The 24693-nt window shown below is 40.8% G+C and overlaps 1 protein-coding gene and 1 long non-coding RNA gene across 4 annotated transcripts in view; one reads left to right on the top strand and one right to left on the bottom strand.

Moving 5' to 3' along the window:
* Nucleotides 1-23553, bottom strand: part of LOC139609311 (uncharacterized) — a 32890-nt gene extending 9337 nt beyond the window's left edge. For both annotated transcript variants that reach the window (XR_011685197.1, XR_011685196.1), the window contains exon 1: nt 23328-23553. This is a non-coding gene — a long non-coding RNA (uncharacterized lncRNA). The remainder of the gene's footprint in view (nt 1-23327) is intronic.
* Nucleotides 8568-24693, top strand: entpd1 (ectonucleoside triphosphate diphosphohydrolase 1). Of its 2 annotated transcripts, none has more exons than XM_071463691.1 (10): nt 8568-8756; nt 17153-17280; nt 17916-18033; nt 20266-20416; nt 20752-20911; nt 21022-21225; nt 21384-21641; nt 22236-22349; nt 22470-22607; nt 24068-24693. In XM_071463691.1, the coding sequence occupies exons 1-10, from the start codon at nt 8741-8743 to the stop codon at nt 24272-24274; spliced, it is 1494 nt and encodes a 497-aa protein (XP_071319792.1). In that variant the 5' UTR covers nt 8568-8740; the 3' UTR covers nt 24275-24693. The 2 variants fall into 2 exon arrangements, with proteins under 2 accessions (XP_071319792.1, XP_071319793.1); XM_071463692.1 differs by lacking the exon at nt 8568-8756 and adding an exon at nt 15815-15936.

Raw genomic sequence — 24693 nt, 5'->3', positions numbered from 1 at the left:
ATGTATCTTAATCTATATGTCGATGAGAAATTCTTGAGAAATTAATTAAAGGGAAAATTCAGCTAAGAATACAATCAATCAGTTTCCTTATATTCATGCTACTGAGTCATAATTTGGTCATTTCAGTGTGTCTTTAAACTCCCAAAGCTGCTGTGATAATGCGATGGTGAATAAAACGACACTCCGTACATGTCAGCATAGCGAAACTGTGATTCAAACTATAGAAATGGAAAAATAAAAAGGTCATTTAGTTCTACTTTCTCAAAACGAGAAATTCTCTGAATCTAAGTTTAGAAACTGTCACATGACTCTCAATAATTCAAATGAATGATCAGCATTTCAGGAGCAAGCAGAGTGAGTTCTTACTGCATATTTGAGGTACAATTCCTTGTTTTGTACTATTCTTAATTATCTCATGAAGAAAAATTAGTTTTTTTTTCAGCAACAAAAAAAGAATCATGTTGAATTGAAATTAAGTTTCACATCCACATAGATCCTAACTATCTCTTCTGTATGACAAACTGCTGTCCACTAAATTTTTACACCTTTCTGTAGAAACAGACGAGGCTTTACAAGCACCAAAAGCACATACTTCAGGACAGGCAAGACAGTCTATCCTTCAGATTGCTGCATGATGCGTGAAGAGGCCAAAAAAAAAAAAAAAAAAAAAAACCAAACAAAAAAAAACAAACAATTTGATCTCATCCTTCCAAACATAAATTTGTGCTCATATAAAGCCTTCGTCTATGTGATTGCCACCAGTCAATAACAGGGAGGAGTAAGCCTGAGCTATTTTTGCCAAACAATCATGTTTTTTATGTTGCAGAAAAACCCAAGTCACAAAAAGCCTCTTTGTTGACGATTTCCACTTCCTCAGGGACTCGGTGCCATGGTAACACTCGTCAGCGGGAGGGGCTGTAGCCCAAAAAAAGGTCAGCATGAGTGAAGAGGTCATATGAATTATGTATTAACCCTAACCGACTCCCTTATTTTGATTGACCCCTAAATAATTCTATTTTGTCATTCACAATACTTCCCATTTTCTTTCTGATATACTATGGACCATGAGCCTTTTATGGGCAGGCTGGCCCGAGCTGTGACCCCTCTGATGAAATGCTTTCATGTGTGTCTTGGAAACTAATTTCTGATTACACACCGAGTGTCAAACAAAGTCCTCTCACTTGTTCAGTCTGTCACTTTATCCTGCTCACATTCCTTTGACTGTTTCTTGTACGGAAAAATGTACAAACATGTAATATCATGTAGATATATTCAATGTTTTTTATACTGAGGAATATAAATAATACACACACCTTTTTATTTCAATACCTGAATCAATCCACGAACTTTCTCCGTATTAAATCACTAATTCTGTAAGACATTAAAAGTTTTAAGCAAGCACTTAAAAATGTTCCACAACCATATTATAAATGGTTATTGCTACAAAAGACATAAGAAGTTTTTACTGATACAAGACGCACATCTACAGCCATACTAGCAGCTCTGTGAGGCTGTACGCTGTACTGCTTTTAACTAAATGCTCAGAGTAGCATGCTGACATGCTCACAATGACAATGATTACAAGCTGATGTTAAGCAGGTATAATATTAACCATGGTCACCATCATGGTAGTTAGCCTGCTAATACAGTATATGCTAATTAGCATAAAACACAATGTCCAGCAAGATATTTTTTTTTTTTCAAAAACCAAAGACTGACTTGACCAAGTGAAGTCATGGTTTGGGCAACATGGGCAATCCATCCAACAGTTGTTGAGACACGTCACAACCACAAATGTCGACCTTATGGTGGCACTAGAGTTAAAAAAAGGAGGGGATCACCAAAGTGATTGGGATGGTCCTCTGGGGACCATGAATGCCAGCACCAAGTTACATGGCAATACATGCAATAGTTGTTGAGATATTTCAGTCTGGTGGACTGACTGACCGCCTGACAGCTAGCACGGCTAAAAACCTGAAGACTTCTGTTATCTGCAGAAAGAAAAAACAAGATTCTGAATCTTTGAATTTCTGTACACTACAACAGCGGTTTCTACGATGTCAGCCCAACCATGTGAATACACTCTCTTCTCTTGCCTCAGTGTGGTTGTGGCTTATAAAAAGAGACAGGCATAGCGTCGAACATGGAGAGCACTATTAACATCCTGAGAAGGAAGCGGAGGTCCTGTCTGTCTCTCGGCCTCTGTCTGTCTGTCTCGATGTCTGCTTCACATCTGCGAGTCCTTGCTGGCTTCATTATGACTCCTTGTTAGATTTGTTCTCTTCCTCTCGCCGTCTCTCTTTCACAGCGCAGCATCTTGCTTCTCTGAAAACATTCTCAACAGACTCTATAGGGCTTACCATAATTCAATCACACAGCTCTTACTGGAATGTTAATGTGACACCAGAACCCCCAAAATGCATTACAAGTGTTATCTTATTCCTCCCTTGTTCCATCAGGCTAACACGCTTTTCAAGCTTCTTTCTCAGTAAATCCATAGGATGTGCTGATGAAGCAAGTTCTCGGTTTGGATCAAAATGTTTTGAAATTAAACATAGATGGAAAGGGAACAGTAAAAAAAAAAAAAAAAACACAATACAGCAAAATCATGGCTGGTTTGCATGAAATTTGTTGTCAGGATGATTATTTTTATGCTGCATCAGGATAAGCCTGATGATATTCTCCATTTTTGTGGCTGTCGTCAACAGATGTAATTCGTCATTTTCAAATAACCCTGATTTTTGCAACATGCAACATCAAATTGTAGAGGGCCATTGATCTGACCCTGTGGCACACCCACCAAATATTTTTCTGATTAAAAGTTACTATGGGAGATTTCAAAAGAAGTCTCTACTTTCACAATAAAGATACAGCTTTAATGAAGCCAAACAATAAGACATAAGAACACAATGATCAAAAACTGTGAAGACAGAATCACAACACACAAAAAGTAATTAACAACATGGCTCCAAACCACATCTAAAATTATTTCTCAGATCTAAGTAGAAGACACTGTTGTGTTACAGTAAATCTGATCTTAATCTGTGAGATGCCACACAATGAGTTGATTTAGACACTCAGCAGCGTGGGACATTTTACTTGTTGCTTTTGATGTTAAGTACACAATTAAACAAAAAACAACTGTTTTACTATCAAATTCATTTTTCTAATGTTTTGTTGAATTCTTTAGGTTGCTACTACTTGTTACTATAATTGTATCTGTTGTTATTGTTAGATACTTCCAAACAAATGGTATCCATGTGTTATTTTCGCTGTTTATATATCGAGGACCACAATGGAAATGAAGCCTAAAACTGAACCAAACAGATTAACCACTGAGTGAATTTCCCCACAGAACAGTGCATTATCTGAGTGCTTACTGGCAGTCCTAAAGGGTTCCCTGCACATCTGGGTTAAACAGCCGCACAGCATCAAGATACAAACTGTGAGGCGGGGGTCTGACACCACAGAGTCAGAAGTCTCTCACCAGAGAGGAAGAATTTAAAAAAGAAAAAAAAAAACAAGACAGCATGTCTCTTTGATGTATATGTCATAAAAGGGAGGAAACAGACGCATGACCGTAGCTGAGACGCTTTACGAACGACCCTGTCCAGCCTTCTGCTTGCTCAAGCATCGCTGTCATTCCTGACTCACATGAGGAGCAGCATGTGTAGTAAAAGTGAATGAATGTTTCCTAACCCACACTGAAGCTTTTAAACTACAGGAGAAAATTACCTTTGATGTGCTTTTTAAATAGGTTTGGCTTCCTTGAGAGAAACAGCGGTGCCAAGAACCATTATCCACTAACTGGTCTCTAATAAACAGAGAAGGTCCACTGTTGTTCAGCTAATGAAAACCTACCACCATTTTATAGGGGTTTTTTTTTTTCTCCCCTTTATTAAATACAAATTGCTCAATGATGGCGGCATTTGACCAAAACCACCAAATTGACTGACAGGGCTTCTGTTTCTGCTAAATTTCCTACACAGCTTTATAATACATTATATTCAGCTTTAAAACAACAAAACCTCCCTCAGTTAAAAAAAACAAAAAACAGGAAATAGAACGTTCCCATTCCCTGACCATGCAGCTCGTTGACACATGTCATTATTAGAGTGCCAATATATACGACCTGAATAATGTGCAGGGTTCCTTTTTAAGGGGTCAGCACTGTTGAACACACACTAAACATGAAATATTGTTGCATTTCATTAAACAACTGCTCTCTAACTAAAAGCCTTCCAGGCGCCAGTCAGGGAGAGAGGTCATACAATCAAAAGTCTGATTTATTGTTGTCATGTATCAGTGATTGACGACCGAGAAATCTATGTGGTCCAACGGTCACAATGAGGCAAGAGTCATGGTCTTGCCTTCTTGCGACCGGCTTCTCCCCTTTCCCCTCCTCTGTCTGTCTGTCAGTTCACCTTCCTATTGTTTGGAGGAACTGCAAGATGTTGCATCAGTTAGCAATTTATAAAATGAGGAAATAATGAGAATTGTGAAAGGCCTTACAAAACAGTCACACTGCTTATACATTCAGCTCACAACGGCTTCAGCAAGTCAGTAGTACTTCAGGCAACACTCATCCTCTTCCATTATGTTACTACTCATGGTGTCAATCTGTTCCCTGCTTGAACAAACTCACAAATACATTTCATGCTGCTGGTACGACTGGAAACTGCTTCCTGTTAAAATACTCAGCAGACCTTTGGTATTTGCATTTCAAGACCAAAAAGGGTGAGTCCTGCAAGGTAAATATCTCAGTAAGCACCAGTGATGATTCACTGCCATCTTAATTCAGCTCATCCAAACATAAAGTCCTACAAGAGGCGCCAAAGCCTGCACGAACTCCATCTGCTCGACCCTGATGAAACATTAGATGATCTTTTTGCTTGTTTAGGGATGAAGGGGTGAGGTTTTCTGTAAGGATGATAACAGATGAGCGCCAACAGTCAAAAGGGCTCTTAGGATATTAAGACATTTTCCCTGAATGTCATGAATCATGTTCAGATGAGGAGATCATTTTGTGAGAGGTGTTGAGTAGGAGGTAAAAGTAAAGTAAGAGATTTGGATTGCACTGATATGTGCAACTAAGTGTTCATGCTTGTATTTAAAGTATTCAAAGCATCATACCTGCAGTAGCTTTTAGTACGACCGCCCCTGTGGAAGCCTGACAGTGCAGCTTCAGCATTCTTCAATAAGGCGTTAGGTTTCAGATTGATATTTGTCCTTGTGTGGCACAGTTACAATCATGGCTTATTTAGATAAACTTACAGTATGTAAGTAATGGAGACTTAAGGTGTCCTGAGCTGGTCCTAATCTGGGCTGAGCATATTTTATGATCAAAATTAGGGCTGCATGATATGCAAAAAATAAAATCATATTGCAATAACATATCATTATTATTTTGGCAGTTATTGCGATTGTGATATGAGTCATGATTTCAGTTGGAATGATCGTTTTTGCATTTCCCTTTCACTGAAAATTTTTGAGGCTGGTAGAAAAAAAAGCACGTTCCTGTGATTTGAATATTCCACTTTGCCACGTTGCGATTTTGATTATATTTCGATTAATTGTTCAGCCCTGATCAAAATCCAATCCTTTCTTCACTCTACTCCGTTTGGTCCACTTAAGCCTGCTAGTGTTGCAGCCCTCCTCTCCCTATTGACAGCCACGTTCCACATTGCAAGCATTTCCCTGCATACGACAGTGAGAATGAAAGTGCGTGAATGTGAAAAATGATTTGATTACACACGTGACTGCTTCTGCTTTGTCAGCTGGATTGTCGAAATTCACTAAGCTCCAACGGTAAGGAAATCATGATTTCTCCTTTCTCATTAGCAAAGACCTGTGTACAAAATATTAAAGTGTCAATCCGTACTCAGCTGAAGATTGTTTGAGGTAAAAGAAGTATCACTCTGTACCATCCAGCTGCGAGGGGACTGTTGTTGTAGTCCCAACATATCCAACAGAGTGATACGTCTTCTCTTCAGCTGATCGCTTCACCTCAATTTCAGGAGTCGCATTCTTCCAGTTCAAACTTCCCCTTGTATCATATGAATAATTTAAGCTTATCTACCTCATAGGGTTTTCGGTGTTTTGCTCAAGTAGCTTGCAAAAATGTAGGTGTGTCAGACTGAGTAGCAACAGCTGTCATTTCAATGTATCATCTGCGTGTGTGCATGTCACTGCAGCCCCACAATCACAGAGGACGGGTACTTGCCCTAAACAATGCCGTTTTTTCCCAGCTAGAGGTCATTCAAAGCGTCACTTCAAAGGAATAGTTTGATATTGTGAGAGATTTCCTGTCAAGAGTTACATGAAATGGCAACACCACAATTGCGTCTTTACAGTAAATATTAGGCAGCAGCCAGCAGTTGGTTATCTTGGCTCAGTATTAACAATGGAAACACAGGAAACAAAAATCAGTCCACCAAGCCCACTGAAATACACAAAGTAACATGTTATATCTCAGATTTGTAATCAGTAAAAAAAAAATAAATAAATAAAAATGTATAAACACTGCGATTCGTTCTTATGTATTCCCAAGAAAAAGTCTGGCACATAACCAAATGATTAAAAAAAGTTAGATAACATGTTAATATCGATCCTAAGCTGACTGGCTGATGGCTGTAGCTTAGGGCTGTCTGAGGGAAACATTAAATGTTCAAACGGTAATGACCTGTTCAAATTCTAAATTTTTCATTGATAACTGCAAGAGACATTTTGAAGTAGCCTAGTTTGCCTTGGGTCCCGCAAAGGGCTACGTCAACCAGTTTGACCTATTACCTGAGTAAATTAGTCATTGGATAATTAGGACACACATTTTTCTGACTTGTACACTGTAGATTAGAAGGCGTAATTACCAACAAAGATAAGGTTGTTTGGCAAATGTATAAAAAGCTGCTGCCTAACTTTTTAATGACAACAAATCTGAGGAAACTCCTGACTCACAAGTAGCAAAAATCTGTCAGAACCTGACCACCTTCATGTTTACCGTACTGACATGAGAGTGGCATTTATTCTCTCATTTAACTCTCAGCAAGAAGGTGAATAAGTGTATTTCCTAAAATGGTGAACTATTCCTTTAGGAACCATTGGAGTGCTTGGGAGGTAACTGGACCAATGAATAGAGGGGAAATTGTGCAGACCAGACGGACTCTTGAGCTCCTCAGAGTTGCCTTTGGACCAATCAGATCAGCACTTCAGGAGGCACTAGGACCAACTAGAGATGTACTTGTACCAAACAGAGGGACACTATGACCAACTACAGGGGTACTTAGACTACAGCACTCAGAGCATAAGCAGGAGAAGCAGTGACTGTGCACACCACTGGATAGATAGATATTTACCCAAACTAATGATGATTTTCATATTTAGTGACAGGCTGATGGAGCGTTTACAGATTGAAACGGAGCAATAGGACATTGCCGCCATCTTGAAGGAGATATTCTGCGTGTCATTTGGAATATCAATCAGGGAGGATTTTCTTTGTCATAACCATGCGAGGGTTTTTCTTCCATCGCTGCACAAAACACTGGGAGAGCTCCAAGAAAAATAATACCCAGTATGTGGTCCCAACAAAGAAAAAATAAATAAAATAAAGCCTTCCCCCAACACCACTTGTACTGATTATACTATACACATTAGCATTCACAGCCATATATTAACTGTTTTCTGCTGGTGGTGGCAGATTTTTCTACAAGCAGCACTGTTGAGGAGTGGATGGTTACTGTCATGGCTAAAGTTTACCCTGGTGTGTGTGAATTTGGACTGGACCCCCCCCCCCCGTGACCATGACTTAAAAAAGGACGGCTTTGTTTTTCAGCCTTGGTAAATGTGTGTAACAAGGCCAAACACACACATACACACAAAACAACACAACACAACACAACACACAGGTGGCAGTGTCCACATCATGGCCCTGGGCTCAAGGTTTCTTTATCATCCTGAACTGAAAGCTTCCTGTTCCTTACACAATGCCTCTTAGAGGTAACTTAGAGGGTTGTACTTAAAGTTAAAGACTTCAGTAGAGCCATTAAGAGGCCAGTGTTTTTTCCACAGTGAAGATTACATCTATAAAAACTGGGTGCTGGGTATCAAGGATTTGAGCGGGAGGCTGTCTTCACCCCATGCTTTCTCTCTAATATCCCTCCAGCTTCAGCACCAGCTCCCATCCAGATCTAACACTGCTTTCATGTTTGACCCACTTAACAAAACGGAGACAATGACATAGAAAAAGAGAGGCAGAAGGAAAATGATAAAGAAAACACTGGTGGAGAAGGAGAGTGGGAGTGTTGAGGCAGAGGGAGAGAGAGAGAGAGATTAAGAGGGAGATGCAGAAAGTGGAGAAAGGAGAAAATGCTGGAGGAGTGAGTAAAAGGGTGACAGCGGCAGAGGAAATGAAAAAGGTGTAGAGAGAGAGAAAGAGAAAGAGAGAGAGAGAGAAAGGGGTAAACAGAAGGCACTGCTAAAGGCGCCTGGGAAGGAGGGGAGTGGGCTGAGCAAGAGGGAGGAGGGAATCTGCTTCTCCTAATAAAGCGAGTGTATGTGAAAGGAGGTGCTGACAAACCTTACACTAGGCAGAGAGACTGTGCTACCAGAGAGAGAGAGAGAGAGAGAGAGAGAGAGAGAGAGAGAGAGAGAGAGAGAGAGAGAGAGAGAGAGGGGAGGGGGGGAAGGAGACACAGAGAGGGGCAAAGAATAGACAGAGCATTGTGTTGCTGCTGAGAAAGAACCCATGTCCGCACAAAGAGGTAGGTGTACTGCTATGACTGACACACACACACACACACACACACACACACACACACACACACATATATATATATGCACACACACAAGACAGTAGGAAATCCTTACCAGCCTGCGTGTCCAGTGGTAGGATGTACCAGCTGTCAGTACAGTAAATGTTAAGTATCAGGTGAGTGTGTGTTCTCTTCCAACTGTGTGACTTGCTTTACTGCATGTAGTGGCTGTACAGCAGTGTGGGGCAGGTGTGTGACTTGTGCGTACAGGCTGTGCAAGTGCAGGTGCTTGTGTGCGTGCGCGTGTGTGATTTAGCGGAGAGTTGAGGGTCCGTGTGATTATTTCACCGAGGATAAACACTGTGGCACACTTATACAAGATCATGTGAGGTTTATGGTTGTTGAGGCAAAGTGCACGTCACTGAGGGTAACTGCAAAACATTATCTGAATAATTGAAATCATTTGATGGGGGTTGGTTAAAGTTCAATTGTCAATATACCTGACAATGTGATCCAGTATTTGTATTGATGGTGCCATAAAGCAATTACTGTTTCAGCAATCATATTTCATGCTCAGTATGAAGCAGGCTGGGTGCAGCATGTGTTTGAGGTCTAATGCATACAATAAGAGCTGACCTTTCAATAGAGCACCTAAAAAGTTTGTTTTAGGCTACTAAGGTACCAGTGAATTCAAGAATGTTTAAAATTGTATATAAAAGGTCACATTTGCTTATGCTTGGTGATCTGAAGAAATTAAGCGGGAGGCTGACTGAGTCCTTTATTGTTTGCACCTTCCCAATGAAGCTGTTCTCATTTACATGAGTTTCTGTTTCTGTTGTCAGACAACAGACCAAGTATGATACAGTGTTTGAGGCTTTGCTGTGTTTTCAGCTATATTTACTTGTAGAATGATCAGAATGTCAGAGAGAAAGTTTGAAGCTCATTCACCTTAGCTGCTGTGCTGTTAACACAGAAGTGTATCTGGGGATGGAAAGCCCGCCCTAGCGCTTGCAGGGCAATAATGGTGATTCTCTTCTACGGCAAGTTACTAGATTTGTTGCTAGGTGATTTATGAAAAAAAGTTGGTAAATTAGTCTAAAAAGTTGTCAAAGGCGCTAACACCGCTTGTTTGCTCCAGATTATTTTGAAAGAGCGAGGACTATTGACGAAACTCCAACGCTCGGCCGGCCGAGCAATGGTGCAACTTTATCCATCATCAGTTACACAGCATTTGGCTGAACCAATGATGTAACTTCAGTCAGTCAGTCAACATCATGGACATTTGCATTTATAGGGCTGACCCCACTGCTGTGGTCCAGCCAGGAAAAAAAAAAAAAAAAAAAAAAAAAAAAAGCGTGACATTTCATGTTAGCATATCTGTCTTTTTGTCAATGCTGTGAAATGAAATTTCACTAATTATTGAGGAGGCAAAACTCAGATACCTCAAAACCTGGATAAATTAAACCAGAACTGTCCACAATATCAGACACCACTCTTTTGGTTTTGCTTTTGTAATTTGGATCTTGACCCTTTAACATCAACTGAACCCAATATTGTTTACAACTAAGGTGGTTTATTTAAGACTACTTGGTTATCAGTGAATTCAAGAATGTTTGGACAATCTGAAAAGTGTATACAAAAGGTGAATTTGCTTATGTTAAGAGATTGATACCTTATCTAAAAAGACTGTCAAGATAAAGCAGCTGATGAAAGTAAACACTAAGTCACCATTGTGGTAATTCAATTAGATCTGTGGCCATTATTTCATCCCAGCTAATGAAGTTCAGCAACAGACTTTGCAATCCAACAGCAAACGCTATTTTTATTCTCTGCTGGAGGTCGGGCCAGACGCAGGGTTAGTGTCAGTCTGTCCTGTGGGCGAGGTCAGACTGGACAGAGTGCCAGCGAGGACGGACCACTTCCCTGTGGCAGGCAGGGACACTTCCTTCTTCATCATATGACGCCGTGAGAGGTTCCCTTTTGAGGAAGTGGCTCATTGCGCTGTGCTGTTTCATAACAGCATGAACAAGGAGTATTTATAAAGCTTCTAAGACATTGTGATAGGGCAAACGTGGAAGCAAGAAGCCCACTCACAGTTCAACAGTTCAAGGACAGTATGCGCTCATTTTTGTGGACGTTTATGCATTTGTGTTAACCAAAGAAAGACAATAACTCCAATAAGTCCATTTACTTTCAAGCACCTAATTAAGTACAAGGATTCAATGTAGTATTCACCTCATATTCATCATTGTAAAGTGCTTTCTATTCCAATTACTGTTATGTCTGTCTGGATTATGCTTGCGGGTTTGAGCATGTAAGCAACTCAATGGACCCGATTAAACACAATTTTTAGGTACTGGTTCTTTACTACAGTACGACTGTATTGTATAATTAATATTGTATAATTGTACTTGCACTTTTTACCACACTAAATTTTATTTGACAGCTGTAATTCAGAATTCCTGGATTACATTAAACACAGTATCTCATAAAATATCCACCAATAAATTTTGTCCATCCGTTGTTTGTTATTTTCTTCCATCTTTCTGTCCTTGCTTTTGACCTTTCATTATTTATTTAACTCTTAAATTACACTTAGAGCATCAAAAATCCAGATCTTGAACAATGAGAACTTTAACTTTGAATACTTGGTTAAATCTTATAGCTGATACAATAAATCTCATGCAAGACTACTTGTAACTGAGTCTTTTTCCACTACGGCCTTGCTAATTTTTACTAAACTAAAAAGGATTGAAACGCTTGTTTCAGCATGGTGTGAGGCGAGTGGTGGTGACTAAGCACATGTATTACGTACATGTGTCCATGCACAGGCTTATAATTTGTTGGTGCATAACCACCAGAGCAGCACAACAAATTTAAAACCTGCCTCACAGGGATGTTGTTGTCTCGTTCTTCCATCATTATGGAACCACAGAGATCCTCAACCGTGTCACCCTTTGACTCATCACTAAAGACAGAGAAAATACCCTTCTGAGGATCAGCTGATTCAATATGCCCCCCTTCTTCTTCTTCTCTCTTTCTCTTCACCTCCTTTGCTTTTGCATCTCCTTAACTGAGATTTATGAGCCCAAAGTTTCAGATCAGCAGGGGTGGAAACTCCTACGTGTCATAGGTCATAAAATTTAAACTCGGACTGGGCTACAACGTACTTCCAGAATAAAGTCTACTTAGTGTACCTCTTTGTGTGAGGATGGTGTTAGAGCCCATTATGAAATATATGTATCTGGGCACGTGCTGTACTTTTAAACTTGTGAAAACGAGTTTGAACTTTAAACTTGTTTTTTGCGAAATTATATCATTCATCTTTACTAGTTAAGTTCAGTGTCACAACTTACATTCAGGGTTGGGTTTGGGTAAACACTACAATCAGTGAGGATTAAACTGAAGTTAAAGGATTACAAAATGAATGTTCTCGATGGTCATCATGTCGCAAGAAGAAAAAAAAAATGGCTCTGTGCCTGTGAATGTTATTTTACATGTCAGAGTTGTTTTTGTAGGTAAATGATCTGAATGCTGTTCATCTAAACAACACTTCTTTCTACTGCAGGCAACACAAGTTCTCCAGTCTCTCTCCAGCAGTGCTTTTTTAACTTTGTGCTTACTGATAACTTAAAGTAAGCTGAAGCACGTACTAATGCCTTTTTATTTACCTTTCTTACTAAAGAAAATCTCTTAAAATTCTTAAAATATTTGTGTTACACTCAAAAAAAAAGGACCACAGAGAGATATACTGAGTGACGACGGATGTTATGTTTTCCACCTCTGTTCCTCTGAGATGGAAAGACTGTGGTGCGTGTGAGTGGAATTGTGTGTATCTACAGGTCTGTGTGACAAGGACTAGGGAGGACTGTTTGGTCTACTTCCCGTGCTTGTTTGAAGTGTACCGCTTCGTCTTAGGGTTAGGGTTAGATTTGGGATAGACTAAGGGCTGGGTTTAGGCGTGCAGTGGTGATCATGCATTATGTCAATAAAATTCCTCACAAATATTATTGTGAAACCCGTGCGTCTGCATGGCCTAAAAGCCTGCATTCCAGTCTGTGTTGATGTTCCAAGAGAGGTTCTCGATTTGCTTTGTTGCTAAGGTAATCCCCGTTTCCTGTCTCAACGTGTGTTTGTGGTTATGTGTCTTTATCTGTTTAGCCAGCTGCCAACAACATCGTCATCAGTAAGTGATTACATATGACTAGGCATAGTCTGAGAGCGAATGAGAGCGAATTGAAAGGACTTTGACTGGAAACTGAATGTTCCATCTGCTGGTAAACTCTTCTCAGACCTGACAGAAACAGGAAGGAAGTGGCAGTGTAGAGTCACCACTTCCTTTGATTTGTGCTATAAAAAACAGCAGGTGTTTTGTAATTGGAGTCAGCTTATCATCAATTGTCATTCATTAATGGCAAAGCTGGTTGTTTACTTCAAGCACCAGACACATAACAGTTCTCATACACATCTGAGAACACATCTGTTCTCATACATTTTACATGTGCTTGATAAACACCTTGTGAAGATATTTATAGACAAGAACATATACAGTATCGGGGGGAAAAAAAATAAAATCACACGGTTTCTTTCTTGCTGCATTGCAGCTGCACCCCTTCGAGGAACTGTCTGATGAATCCCATTGAGACAAGATGCTGGTGTTGTATGATGTAGCTCCCACAGTAAAGCAGTCAGGGTTAGTGGTTGGACCCCGTCTGTGGTTGGCACCGGTTCAGCGTTTCATGGCTGACACCAAATGTGGTGACGTTTACATTGTTGCTGTTTGTCTTTTATTTGTGTTGACTGCTAATTAATTTTTTAGTTTTTTTCATACCACATTTTACAGTGCATGCATGGTTACACACTCAAATCGAACCAATGTGTTCTGCTAAGTCTTTGAAATGTGAGTCTGATTTAAACTCATATGGTTTAAATAAAACTAAAAACAGTTGTGCCAAGTAATAATCCTTTGTTTACATAATGTACTTGAAAGTCTGAGTTGCTCTAATATTTCAATTGCTATTTGTTGAACTACAATTTTCAGTATGACCAAAAGACGTGTTTAATAATCATATCATAAAAGTCATAAAACAAAGTCATAAAGCAAATTATCTAAAGACAAAAGACTATTAGTTCGAAAAACTTGTGTGTTTTGTGTGACAAAGCAGTCTCAACTCAAGGTCCACTTACTACCTTTTTCGACCTTTCAGCCACATCTCACAGTCTTGATTCAGCAAATTTCTTTGAGAACTTTTATAGCCTCTGTCTGAAATTTGCCTGCCTTGAAAGGAAATATTTCCATCTGAATATGTGTTAGTGTAGAAAAGCTTCTGCAACATCATTTACTGTTGATGACTGTAAACAATGCATGCCACCAACACAATAACCCAAAAATGTAGACAGGTTTTGCCTTTTTATGTAAATGCAGTCAGAGACGATACAAAGTGCCGAATCTAAAATAGAAGTATCTTAACAAGATCCATCCAAACATAACCGTCTTGCTGTGAGGTGATACTTCAAGATACAACTAAGACTTAAGAATAAAAATATTTGGAAGCATATTTGTCTCAGCCTGACACCAGTCAGTCTGTCCTGTAGCTCAGCTACACCCTGGTTTCCTCTGCTTTGCCCAGATTTAATTCCATTATGTGGCAACACCTGAGATGATCAATGGCCCTAAATCCAATTATGAAAAATCCATTCAGAGGCCTGAGAGTGACATCACAAAACACACATGTTTTCATATTTTATAAGCCTATGGCTTATAGGTCTTGTGGTCCAAGTGTCAGAGGGTCTGTCATGTGGAGGGTCATTTGCGCCTTAAGCAGTCAGAGACCTGTCACATGCATATGGACACATGGACACTCCGTTTTATACTTCTAATTTGCACATTTTAGGTCTGATGGTGCTTTTAAAAAAAAAAGCCACAGAATGACATTTTGTGTAATTTATTTAAGGCAATTTAATTTGATGAATACGAAAAAGACAAATATCAGTCTGTGATTTCCATAGGAGACATGTGGGATGCTACACTGGCTGTTACAAAAAAGACAGAGGATTTCAGAGGGGAATTAAATTATGCTCACTTAGAGAATACACTGTGAATAAATAAACAGCCAGATGTTATCTGGTTTAAACAGTTCCAGGGTAATGTTTTAAAAAGAAGAAAAATAGCTATGAACTTTGGTTTTTTGTTCGGAGATGAGTCAAACAATTACAGAATACTTTCTAGTGGCTGTGTGTGTGTTTGCGTATCTGTCTGTGTGTGTGTGCGTGTGCATGTGCGCGTGTGTGACAGAGAGTTTCCTTATTGTGGGAAATTTTTAGTTATACAGCTCTCTCCAAGGAAAATTTTTCAGGGAATGATAAGCGATATGAATGATAAGTTAAGAACAATACTGTAGTGTCTGTTTTTGTGAGTGTAGCAAGAGAGGAAAATAACAGACCGGATCTGTGAATGGACCAACAAATTTGCAGGCAGGTCATGTTTTGCGTCTGCACACACACACTGGCTCTCCAGCAACCTCTGTTCTTCTCACACACACAAACACAGAGAAAAGCAGGGGATCCCGATCCGTCACAGAGATGACATCACAGCCTGCCAGTAATAAAAAACAGCTCAACAAGGGAGTCCCCACTTCCCCTCCCTGCTACACATCCCACAGAATGAACAGAGAGAGTACTGCTGGGGCGAGTGATTAGTTCACACAGACAGACAGAGAGGGAGAGAGAAAGAGAGAGAGAGAGAGAGAGAGACCCTTTCACACGCACACAAAAGTACACTGACACACGCACAAACACACTTTGGTTGCGTCTCCATAGTGACCAGCTTTGCTACCCCAGCTTGGGGAGGAAATGCCAAACTCAGAGCTTCAGAGCAGCTCCACCAGAAATGCACACACACACACACACACACACAGAGCTTCATTCTAATCCTCTATTTGGCCACGATGGAAAAACCTCTCATCTTATCACTCTGCTACCTCCCTTCTGTTCATTCTCTCCTCTTCCTGTTCTACCATATTTCCCCCTCCTTTCCACTTCTATTCTTTCTTCCTCACCCTCCTCCCCCTCTTGCTCTCTATCTCTGTCTCTCTCTCTCTCCCTCCCTCTCTCTCTCTCTCTCTCTCACCATCCCTCTGTCTCCCTCCCTCCCCTGTCAGTGATAAGTTCATTGAAGTAGACAACAGAGGTAAGTGCTCTCTTATCCGCTCTGTTCTCCATTGGTTAGCTGTGTTGATGTGCTTTAAGTTTCAGGTTTTCTATGAGTGGACAAAGGTCAGGTTTACTGTCAATACTGCATGTCCTGCTGCATGCAACGCAGCAGACACAAAGCTCTGTGTGTGTGTCTCTGTCCTCATGAATTGTGTACTGTACTCTCCAGTCAGGTCAGTTTCTAGAGTGTGTGTTTACTTTGCCAGCTATTATGTGCACCTAGATACTGTCTGTCAGTTTACTTACCTTGGTAATTAACAACCATGTGTGTGCTTCTGTATGTGAGAGAGAGAGAGAGAGAGAGAGAGAGAGAGAGAGAGAGAGAGAGAGAGAGAGAGAGAGAGAGAGAGTGTGTGTGTACTTTACAGTTCAGGCTGGTATCTTGTTCATCTGACTTTTCCATCACAATAGCCTTGTGAATACAGACACTGCTACACCCTTTTTTGTCCCCTTATAAAACTGTGTGTGTGTATGTATGTGTGTATGTGTGTGTGTGTGTGTGTGTGTGTGTGTTTAAAATCCCATTAGTAAACAGTGGAAACTCAATGAGTACTTAGGAAGGAATGGGAACCAAAAAAAAGTAGAGGCAGAGACAGGAGGCCAAATATATATAGGATTAAAATAATAATACCTTTAACAGGATTTTGAAGTTATTAATTACTGTCTGCCAACACTGACTCATTGCTATAACATTAATCATAAGATGTCAACATATACACATGTGTCTTTTTGATTACAGCCAACTGTTGTCCTGTTTTTTAAATAAATGGCTCAACTGGTTTCCTTTTAATCATAAGTGGAAATCTTGTTGATAATTTAGCATTAGCTAAGTACTTTGGTGTTGTTGAAAGGAAGACCTTTTCTAATGTGCTGTGGCTGAAATAACAACCCCCCTTTAGCATCAATGGACAGCTTGACTTGAGTTCAGATACACAAAATCAGAAATCCATCTGTAGTCCTTGGTTACAAAATAATAACAGTTCAACGCTCGCTGCAGTGCAACCCCGTGGCAGACTCTCTATTATACGAACAAACACACATGCTGTGACCTCACGCACATCTGGATGCAAAACTTGGCTAACACACCCCCCCCTTTCTCTTTCCAATGTGTCCCCGTTATCCACCCTCTACCCCCCGGCAACCCTCTCGCCTCTCCTTCCTGTCTGTCTGTCTTTTTCCACCCCCGCTCTCAGAGATGAAAGAGAAGAACCCCTGGCACACGCCTGTGACCATCATCATCACTGTGATTGGTGTCATAGCGATTGTTGCCTTGGTGACGGTAGCAGTTTTGCAGAACAGGCCTCTCCCCAAAAAGTACAAGGTATGGTAGAGGGAAATACTCAAATATTGTAGCCTGCTCCCTGTGTGGGAGCCCACTGCATTACAGTGGGAACTGGGTCCAAAGTCCACAAGCCAAATATGGTCTCTTGTCAATATGACCTCAACCTGTAGTACTGGTTCTAGAAACCCATCACCAAATATGGCCAGTAGCTGTTGATAAGGATGTTAAATCACCAGTCCTTTTTGTCATAAATGCAGCCCCAGTGTGAGTCTCACGGCTATTAATCATTACAGTCTCTGTGGTGCCGTTTTACTATGCTTCAATGAAATCTTTTCTGTTTGCACAGATAAAATTATCTGATATACAGTAGTGCTCGGGAATATGTCATCGGGCTATTCAGCCATTACTGTTATGGTTATTATCCTTTGTCCCAGGGTGTATGTCATTGTACAGGACTGATTTCCGTGGCTGCCAAGGACGGCATGCTGATAAATGCTGCACAAGCACGAACAGTAACACACACATAGCATGACATACACCATGAGACAGAGGATGGAGGATAATCTCCATCACATCTACACTAAACGTTTAAACTGTACGCCTGGATTGAAGTCATCCAGAGTTAACGTCACTGAGTGCTGAACTGGAATTCCTCCCCCTGTCTCCGCCACCAGTATGGGATCGTGCTGGACGCTGGATCCTCCCACACAGCTCTGTATATCTACCAGTGGCCGGCAGAGAAAGATAACAACACTGGGAGAGTTAAGCAGACATATTCCTGCAAAGTCAAAGGTAGGGCACGCTGCACCATGTGTTACACAGACACACTTTGCCCTCACATCCAGATGTGAAACCTCTAATGCACACTAATGCAAATATTTAAGTAAACTTACATTAACGTGCATATTTCACTTAACTTTTAGCAAATATGTTTATTCTGCAACTAGAACAATTCTTTAACTTTGAGAATATATTTGCATTTCTCAATGCATAAATACTGACTTACAACCCACTAATAAGACATTCTTTATGAGGGATTAATTACTTGTAAATGATGGATTTATGGTCAATAGCTTATCCATGCTTCACAGATCAGTAATTAGATGTAATATAAACAACGTTTGGGTTGTCCCAGACAAATGAAATCCAGCATCATTTTATCTGAATATTTGTTTGGTCTGTGAAATGCCGGAACATTTGTGAAAAATGCCCATCACAACTCCAATAGGCCCCAGGTGACATCTTCAAAATGTCTTTGTTTAGTCTGAACAACAATTCAAAACTGTTCACATTTCACAAAAGCAGTAAATCCTCATGCTGCAGGAGCTGGAACCAGAGAATGGTTGGCTTAGTTTAGCTTGAAAAATGGAGATCAGCTAATCGGTTATTAAAATTGTTGCTGATTAATGTTTTTATGACTCAATTAATTGACTAATCATTTCAGCTCTAGACTGTTTACCTTGTGTATAAGGCTTGTAGGGCATCTTCAGCCAAAATGTATTCATTAAAAACTCATTAACATTTACAACTCCAGCCCCGATGGATTAGTGCATTGGAATAACCCTTTATTAATTATTTACATGCTTCAGATGTGATGGCTGAATATAAACCCATGATGCTCTACTAATGACTCACTCACTTTGTGATAAGCTGGATAAAAAGCATTGGGTTTAGCGTTTCTAATTAAGTCATCGAGTCTGCAGGTGTAAATATAAATAAGTTCTTCATAAATGGATTTTGGGTCAGATGTTCTACAGCTTTGTTTTTTTCAAACATATCATTGGATGGTCTTTCATTATGAATGAAGAGCTGGCTAATGAAGCAAAAGCAAACTATGCCGGAGATGTATATACACCGAACACCATGGCAACCCAAAGTTTTCCTAAACATGAAGCTAGAGCCTGGCGATGAGCTTAGTTTAGCTTAGCTGTACATGCATATACATCTCACACTGACAACAAAACTCCAGGAAGTTACTGTCCCCAAAAAAGTAGTTCCAGCTTCTGTGAAAGCACACACTGTAGATTTTACACTTCTGTTTTTACAACCATTCAGCAAACAAGATATAACATGTTAATTAGTGAGCTTTAGAGGTGCTGGTAGGTAGACTTTTCTTTGACAGAGCCAAGCTGGCCATTTCCCCTGCTTCCAGGCTGTATGCTAAGCTTATCACCTGCTGGCTACAGAATCAGACCATACAGACATGAGTCGTGTTGATCTTTTCCTCAAACTCTTAACGAGACAGCAAATGTGTGCCTCCCTTCTTTATGCAGAGCTATTCCTTTTCCATTAACCATGTTGTAACTAACGTCCATATTGAATCCAAAAGTGTCTGAAGTGCCTCAGCCAAAGAGGGGCCTTCTTATGCAACCGATGGTTTTTGCTGAAGCACACTACATAACATACAGCAGACAGGCCTGTCAAACACACCCCTGCTGTTAGCGTCTCTTCTGTAAGCTGATTTTACTACTGCCTTTTATCTACCAGAGCGCCGTCGGTGTGTGATGGCCTCCTTCATCATGTAATTTACATCAGTTATCAAAGCTTAAAGTAGAACGCTTTCATAGGCATCCAACCGTGGACTCCCGCATACGATGGGATCAACACACACGTCTGAGTACAAGTACAGTGCACAGCTGTTTTACTGAGCGTTTTGTTTTTAATAAAACAATGTACTTGTGAGCTGTTTTTAAAGATTTATGTCGTCAGTAGCAACCAGTCATAGGGATGAGTGCCACAGACAGTGTATAAGAAAGTATTCCGAGGTGAACTCAAGCATTGCTCATTTTTGTCTTTTCATGGGATTTGTGAACAGCCAGAAAAACATTTTATTCAAGTTATCAAAACTCAGACAGAGGAATTTCAGGATTAGGTACTTGCTCGAGGGAAGGTACATCTGGGATGCTACGGGAAGCTCTCTTTCAGTTCAGACATCTCTGAGCTCAAGGGTCTTTTATGATTAATGGCCACAAAATTTAGGCCGAATGACTTCACCTTCCTGTTGACATTTTGTTCTTCCTGCAGGTCCAGGTATTTCCAGCTACGCGGCTACTCCATGGAAGGCAGGGGAGTCTCTGAGAGACTGCATGCAGGAGGCCAAGGAGAAAGTCCCTGGGAAAAGACATAACGAGACCCCCCTCTATCTGGGGGCTACTGCGGGAATGAGATTGCTCAAGTATGGTACACATCTACACATAATCAAACATAAAATATGCATTCAAAAACAAACAAAAAAAAAAAAAACACAATAGGCCTTTTCCTGCTGACACTGATGTGACCGTATCCCCAGCTTCTTCAACTCTGGAAATGTTTTGGCCATCTGTAGCCTTTTCTGTCCTCCCATTTTGTAATTTATCTCTACATGAACTTTACTGCCAGAGCAGCAAATATGTTACTGTCAAATCCATTATGTGCTACACAGTCTATTTATTATTTATATGCTGCTGTATTGATTTGAATTATGGATGTGATCCAATCCAATAATGAATCCGTGTTTGTGTGTGCATGTAGTATTGAGAACAACTCGGCGTCAGATGAGGTCTTTCAGTCTGTGGAGGAAGCCCTGCAAAAGTCCACCTTTTGCTTTCAGGGAGCGAGAATCCTAAGTGGCCAGGAAGAGGGCGCCTTTGGCTGGGTTACCGTCAACTACTTGGATGATCGCCTCAAACAGGTTTGGACGCATACCAGATGCGTGTCCGTGCACGTTTGTCCACTCTTAGTTTGTCGATCAGTGTGCTTCTGCTGTGCACTGGTTTCAATGCCTTTTTGTTTCTGCTGCAGGGCTTGGAAACCACAGGAGCCCTTGACCTTGGCGGGGCCTCCACTCAGATTAGCTTTGTATCCGATAATTACAACGGCTCAGAGTCGCCCGACAACGCCGTGACCTTCCGACTCTACGGAAATGACTATAACCTGTACACCCACAGCTTCCTGTGTTACGGGAAAGACCAAGCGCTACGAATGACGTTGGCACATCAGACTCAGGTAAACTTCTGGCTTCAGTTTCTTTGTTGACATTAATGTAAAACTGACAAAATCCGAGATGGTTTCAGATTTATGTGCACAGCAAAAATATTGACATCAAATTCAATTAACTTCCTCTCTTTGTCTATCACACCTCTTTATCTCAATCTCTCTCCTAGTTAGGTCCAAGAACAATATTAGATCCTTGTTTCCACCCTGGATACAATGTGACAAAGAACTACTCAGTCCTCTATGACAGCCCCTGTGTGTCAGACAGGAAACCCCAGGAAGCTCCTGCAACATTCACTCACTTGGGGAAAGGGAACTTCTCACAATGTCAGGATGTCGTCAAAAGCATCTTCAACTTTACACACTGCAAATACAGCCAATGCTCCTTCAACGGGGTCTTCCAGCCACTTTTGCAGGGGCCATTTGGGGTAGGGTAACACAGTTGTCAGCATTTATCTATTTGCATGTATCAGTGAACGCGTGGCACACTGTGTGCTGTTTGGACACACAGATGGTTTACACAACATAACAGATCTATATGGTGAAATCTTAAAATACCCCAGTCCAGCGAGTAACTTCTGTTTGGAGCACAACTTGTCTTTCTGATCAGCGATATCCGAACTAGCGAGTGCTGCTTGTTGTTGCTGATCTGCATCTAAATATACAAGTAACTGATGTATGTGCCATTTGTCTTGAGCCAGGCAGACACTTTTGGTTTTATTTTATGTCTGTTAGATTTCTGAATGTCATTTTATTTTATGGTGCACACAGCCTGCATAGGAAAACTACCCAAAAACAGTGTCTCTAGGTTACACTGACTAATCTGTACCTCACTGTGGGATTCTGAATTTTCTTTGGAACTGCTATAAAAAGATAAATAACATCTGAGTTGTTGAGGCCAGAAAAAAACCTTGTGAGTCAAATGATGAGGATTTATCTTAGAAGTATTTATATAAACTGATTACTTCATTTCCTTTTGCCTCACCTCTTCCTCTGCCCTCCCCTCCCCTCTCTCATTGTAGGCTTTTTCTGCTTACTACTTTGTGATGAACTTCCTCAATCTGACTGATACATCCATCCCTCTGGAAGCTGTCAGGAAAAGGCTAACAAGTTACTGTGCCACCTCTTGGGAACAGGTGGGGGAATCTTTTTACTACACCTATTAGTTACACATAATAAAATTTCCTGCTCTGTTTATCTATGTCCAGTCCATAGTAAACACTGATGATATCATTGCATTCAAACTGCCCGAACAGATAAAGCTGCAGCATCCGGATGTAAAATTAAAGTACCTGGCTGAGTACTGTTTCTCTGGCACGTACATCCTCACCCTGCTGACAGAAGGCTACAACTTCACCTCACAGAATTATCCAAATATAAAATTCATCAGGAAGGTCAGTAGGTCACAGTCCACTCCTTTCCTGTCCCACACACCCTCTGTATGTTTGTGTGTGTTTTCATTTTTCATTTTTCTAGTTTTAGACCTTGAGAGTGAAGACAGCATGAAAAAAAAGTGATTTTAACTGATCCTCACTTCCTTAAAGGGCTATTTCAAAAACTTTAAGGGTTTGGGGATTAAGGTTTGAATTGGGTTGTCAGGTTGGTATGCAAGGTCCTCTGCCTCAGCGTTACCCTTTGGTTTCCCCTCTTAAATATTGATTCAAACAGCATTATTGAATAGTATTCTGATTCAAAGGTAATATTATGTTCAATGTATGTACAATTAATCATTGCAACTCTAGAAGGCAAGACAATCAATAAACAATATTAAGCAAGTCCAGTAAGCAACACCCCAAAATGCCAACACCATCAGGGAAAAATATCACTGCCACCCAACGCAGCCCAAAACAGGAGCAGCAACTTTTACAACTTCCTCGAAAGGTCACAGCGTAATGCATATGCCAAACTACAACAATACGACAGGAAATTAGCACTTGTGCAACAATACATTATTTTTTCGCCAACAATGCAAATACAGATATTTCAAGCAACATTTTCAAGCTAAATTGTAGCCAGATAACAAGCATTGCCAAGCAAAAAAACTAACCAAAAAAAAAAAAAACCACATCACTCAATGGATGAAAGCACAAGCAGCACAGGAGCAGGTACTCTACCTCGGAGCCAGGCTTAACGGCGAGGGGGGGACAGGTGAGAAGTTCCGCAGCAGGAGCGGTGGTTTTCGGCTGAATCGCTGTGAAACTCGGCTCTCTTCTGCCCTGGAGGCTGAACCAGTCGACCACAGAGTCTCTGAACACACAGGACAGAAGTACAGGAAACAAAGTTGTCCAAAATGCGGACTGTAGCAAGTGCAGCTGGCGGTGGAAAGCTGCACTGGCACCATCACATCAGCTGAGTTATCGCCCACAGTAGAGAGACGCGTTCAAAACAGCCGCGTCGTGCACCTGGACGAATATGATTGGCCCTTACTAGTCAGGTGGTAGCTAAGCGCCTGAGAGTGAACCTGTGGAGGTGGCTTTATGGAGGACCACAAGCGTCATGTGAATTATTATTTAAAAAGATATTGAATTCACTTCTGTCCTGAAATCTAGTGGAGGTATGAACGCTACCCTTCCATAAAATGTTCCTTCATTTGGTTTTGGTGGTTGATTGGTTGGTGCAAAAACCTCCTATTGGTTTTCTGCTGGGTTGAGATCTGGTGGCTATGAAGGCCATGGCATATAATTCATTTCATTTCAAAGCAATCAGTGAGCCCTTGTGTGCATGGAAGCATGTGTATTCTTTAATTTTTCCCTTAGTTTTGTCACCTGTCAGTATGAATACTTCTAAACTGCACCAGCCTGTGGTACATACAGTAGGTGAATGAAAGTTTTCCCGCTTCTCGTGTTGTGTCCAGATAAAAGGCAGTGATGCAGGCTGGACACTGGGCTACATGTTGAATCTGACCAACATGATTCCAGCCGAGGCTCCTGACTCTCCGCCTCTGCCCTACGCCGGCTACGTCTCCATTGTCACCGTCATCGCAATACTGCTCTTCGTCCTCTTCATCCTCATCCTTCACCCCCTCTGGCCCCGTTGCTCCAAGCAACCACAGATAATATAAACACACACACACCTACTGTATGTATGAATGATAATGATGGAGGGAGTGTGTGTGAGGGTTTGTGAGGGTACTGGTGTGGGCTATTTTACCAGTTTGTGAATAAGACTTCAACTTTACACCTTCCAGCCTTTGTGAGGATGTCAAAGGTCAACGTCTGCTGTATAACAACAGTCCTGAAGCTCATATGGACTCAAGGACAATTCAGAAGGACAAATGCTTTCTCTCACTGGGGAATGAATTCTGCTTCCCTGGTTGAAGGACATTTGCTGTGTTTGTGTGTGAATGTGTATGTTTGAGGATAAGTGTGTATATTTGAATGTGTGCTTGAATGTGTGTACCCACATCAGTCTGCATGTATGTCTTGAAAAATGATGTGGATATGACACTGTATAAATAAAATAAACCAAGTTTATATAAAA

This window comes from Trachinotus anak, unplaced genomic scaffold (assembly GCF_046630095.1).
Source record: "Trachinotus anak isolate AG129_WGS33_773 ecotype Australia unplaced genomic scaffold, CSIRO_AGI_Tana_v1 ptg000025l, whole genome shotgun sequence".
In the NCBI taxonomy this organism is placed as follows: Eukaryota; Metazoa; Chordata; class Actinopteri; order Carangiformes; family Carangidae; genus Trachinotus; species Trachinotus anak.
The sequence above is the reverse complement of the archived record's forward strand: the minus strand, read 5'-3'. Positions and strand labels throughout refer to the sequence as shown.

Excerpts from the sequence above, each read along its gene's own strand:
- entpd1 (XM_071463691.1), top strand. Across the intron at positions 20,417-20,751 it reads GCGGGAATGAGATTGCTCAA|TATTGAGAACAACTCGGCGT; the intron begins GTATGGTACACA and ends GTGTGCATGTAG. Across the intron at positions 22,350-22,469 it reads GTGCCACCTCTTGGGAACAG|ATAAAGCTGCAGCATCCGGA; the intron begins GTGGGGGAATCT and ends CTGCCCGAACAG.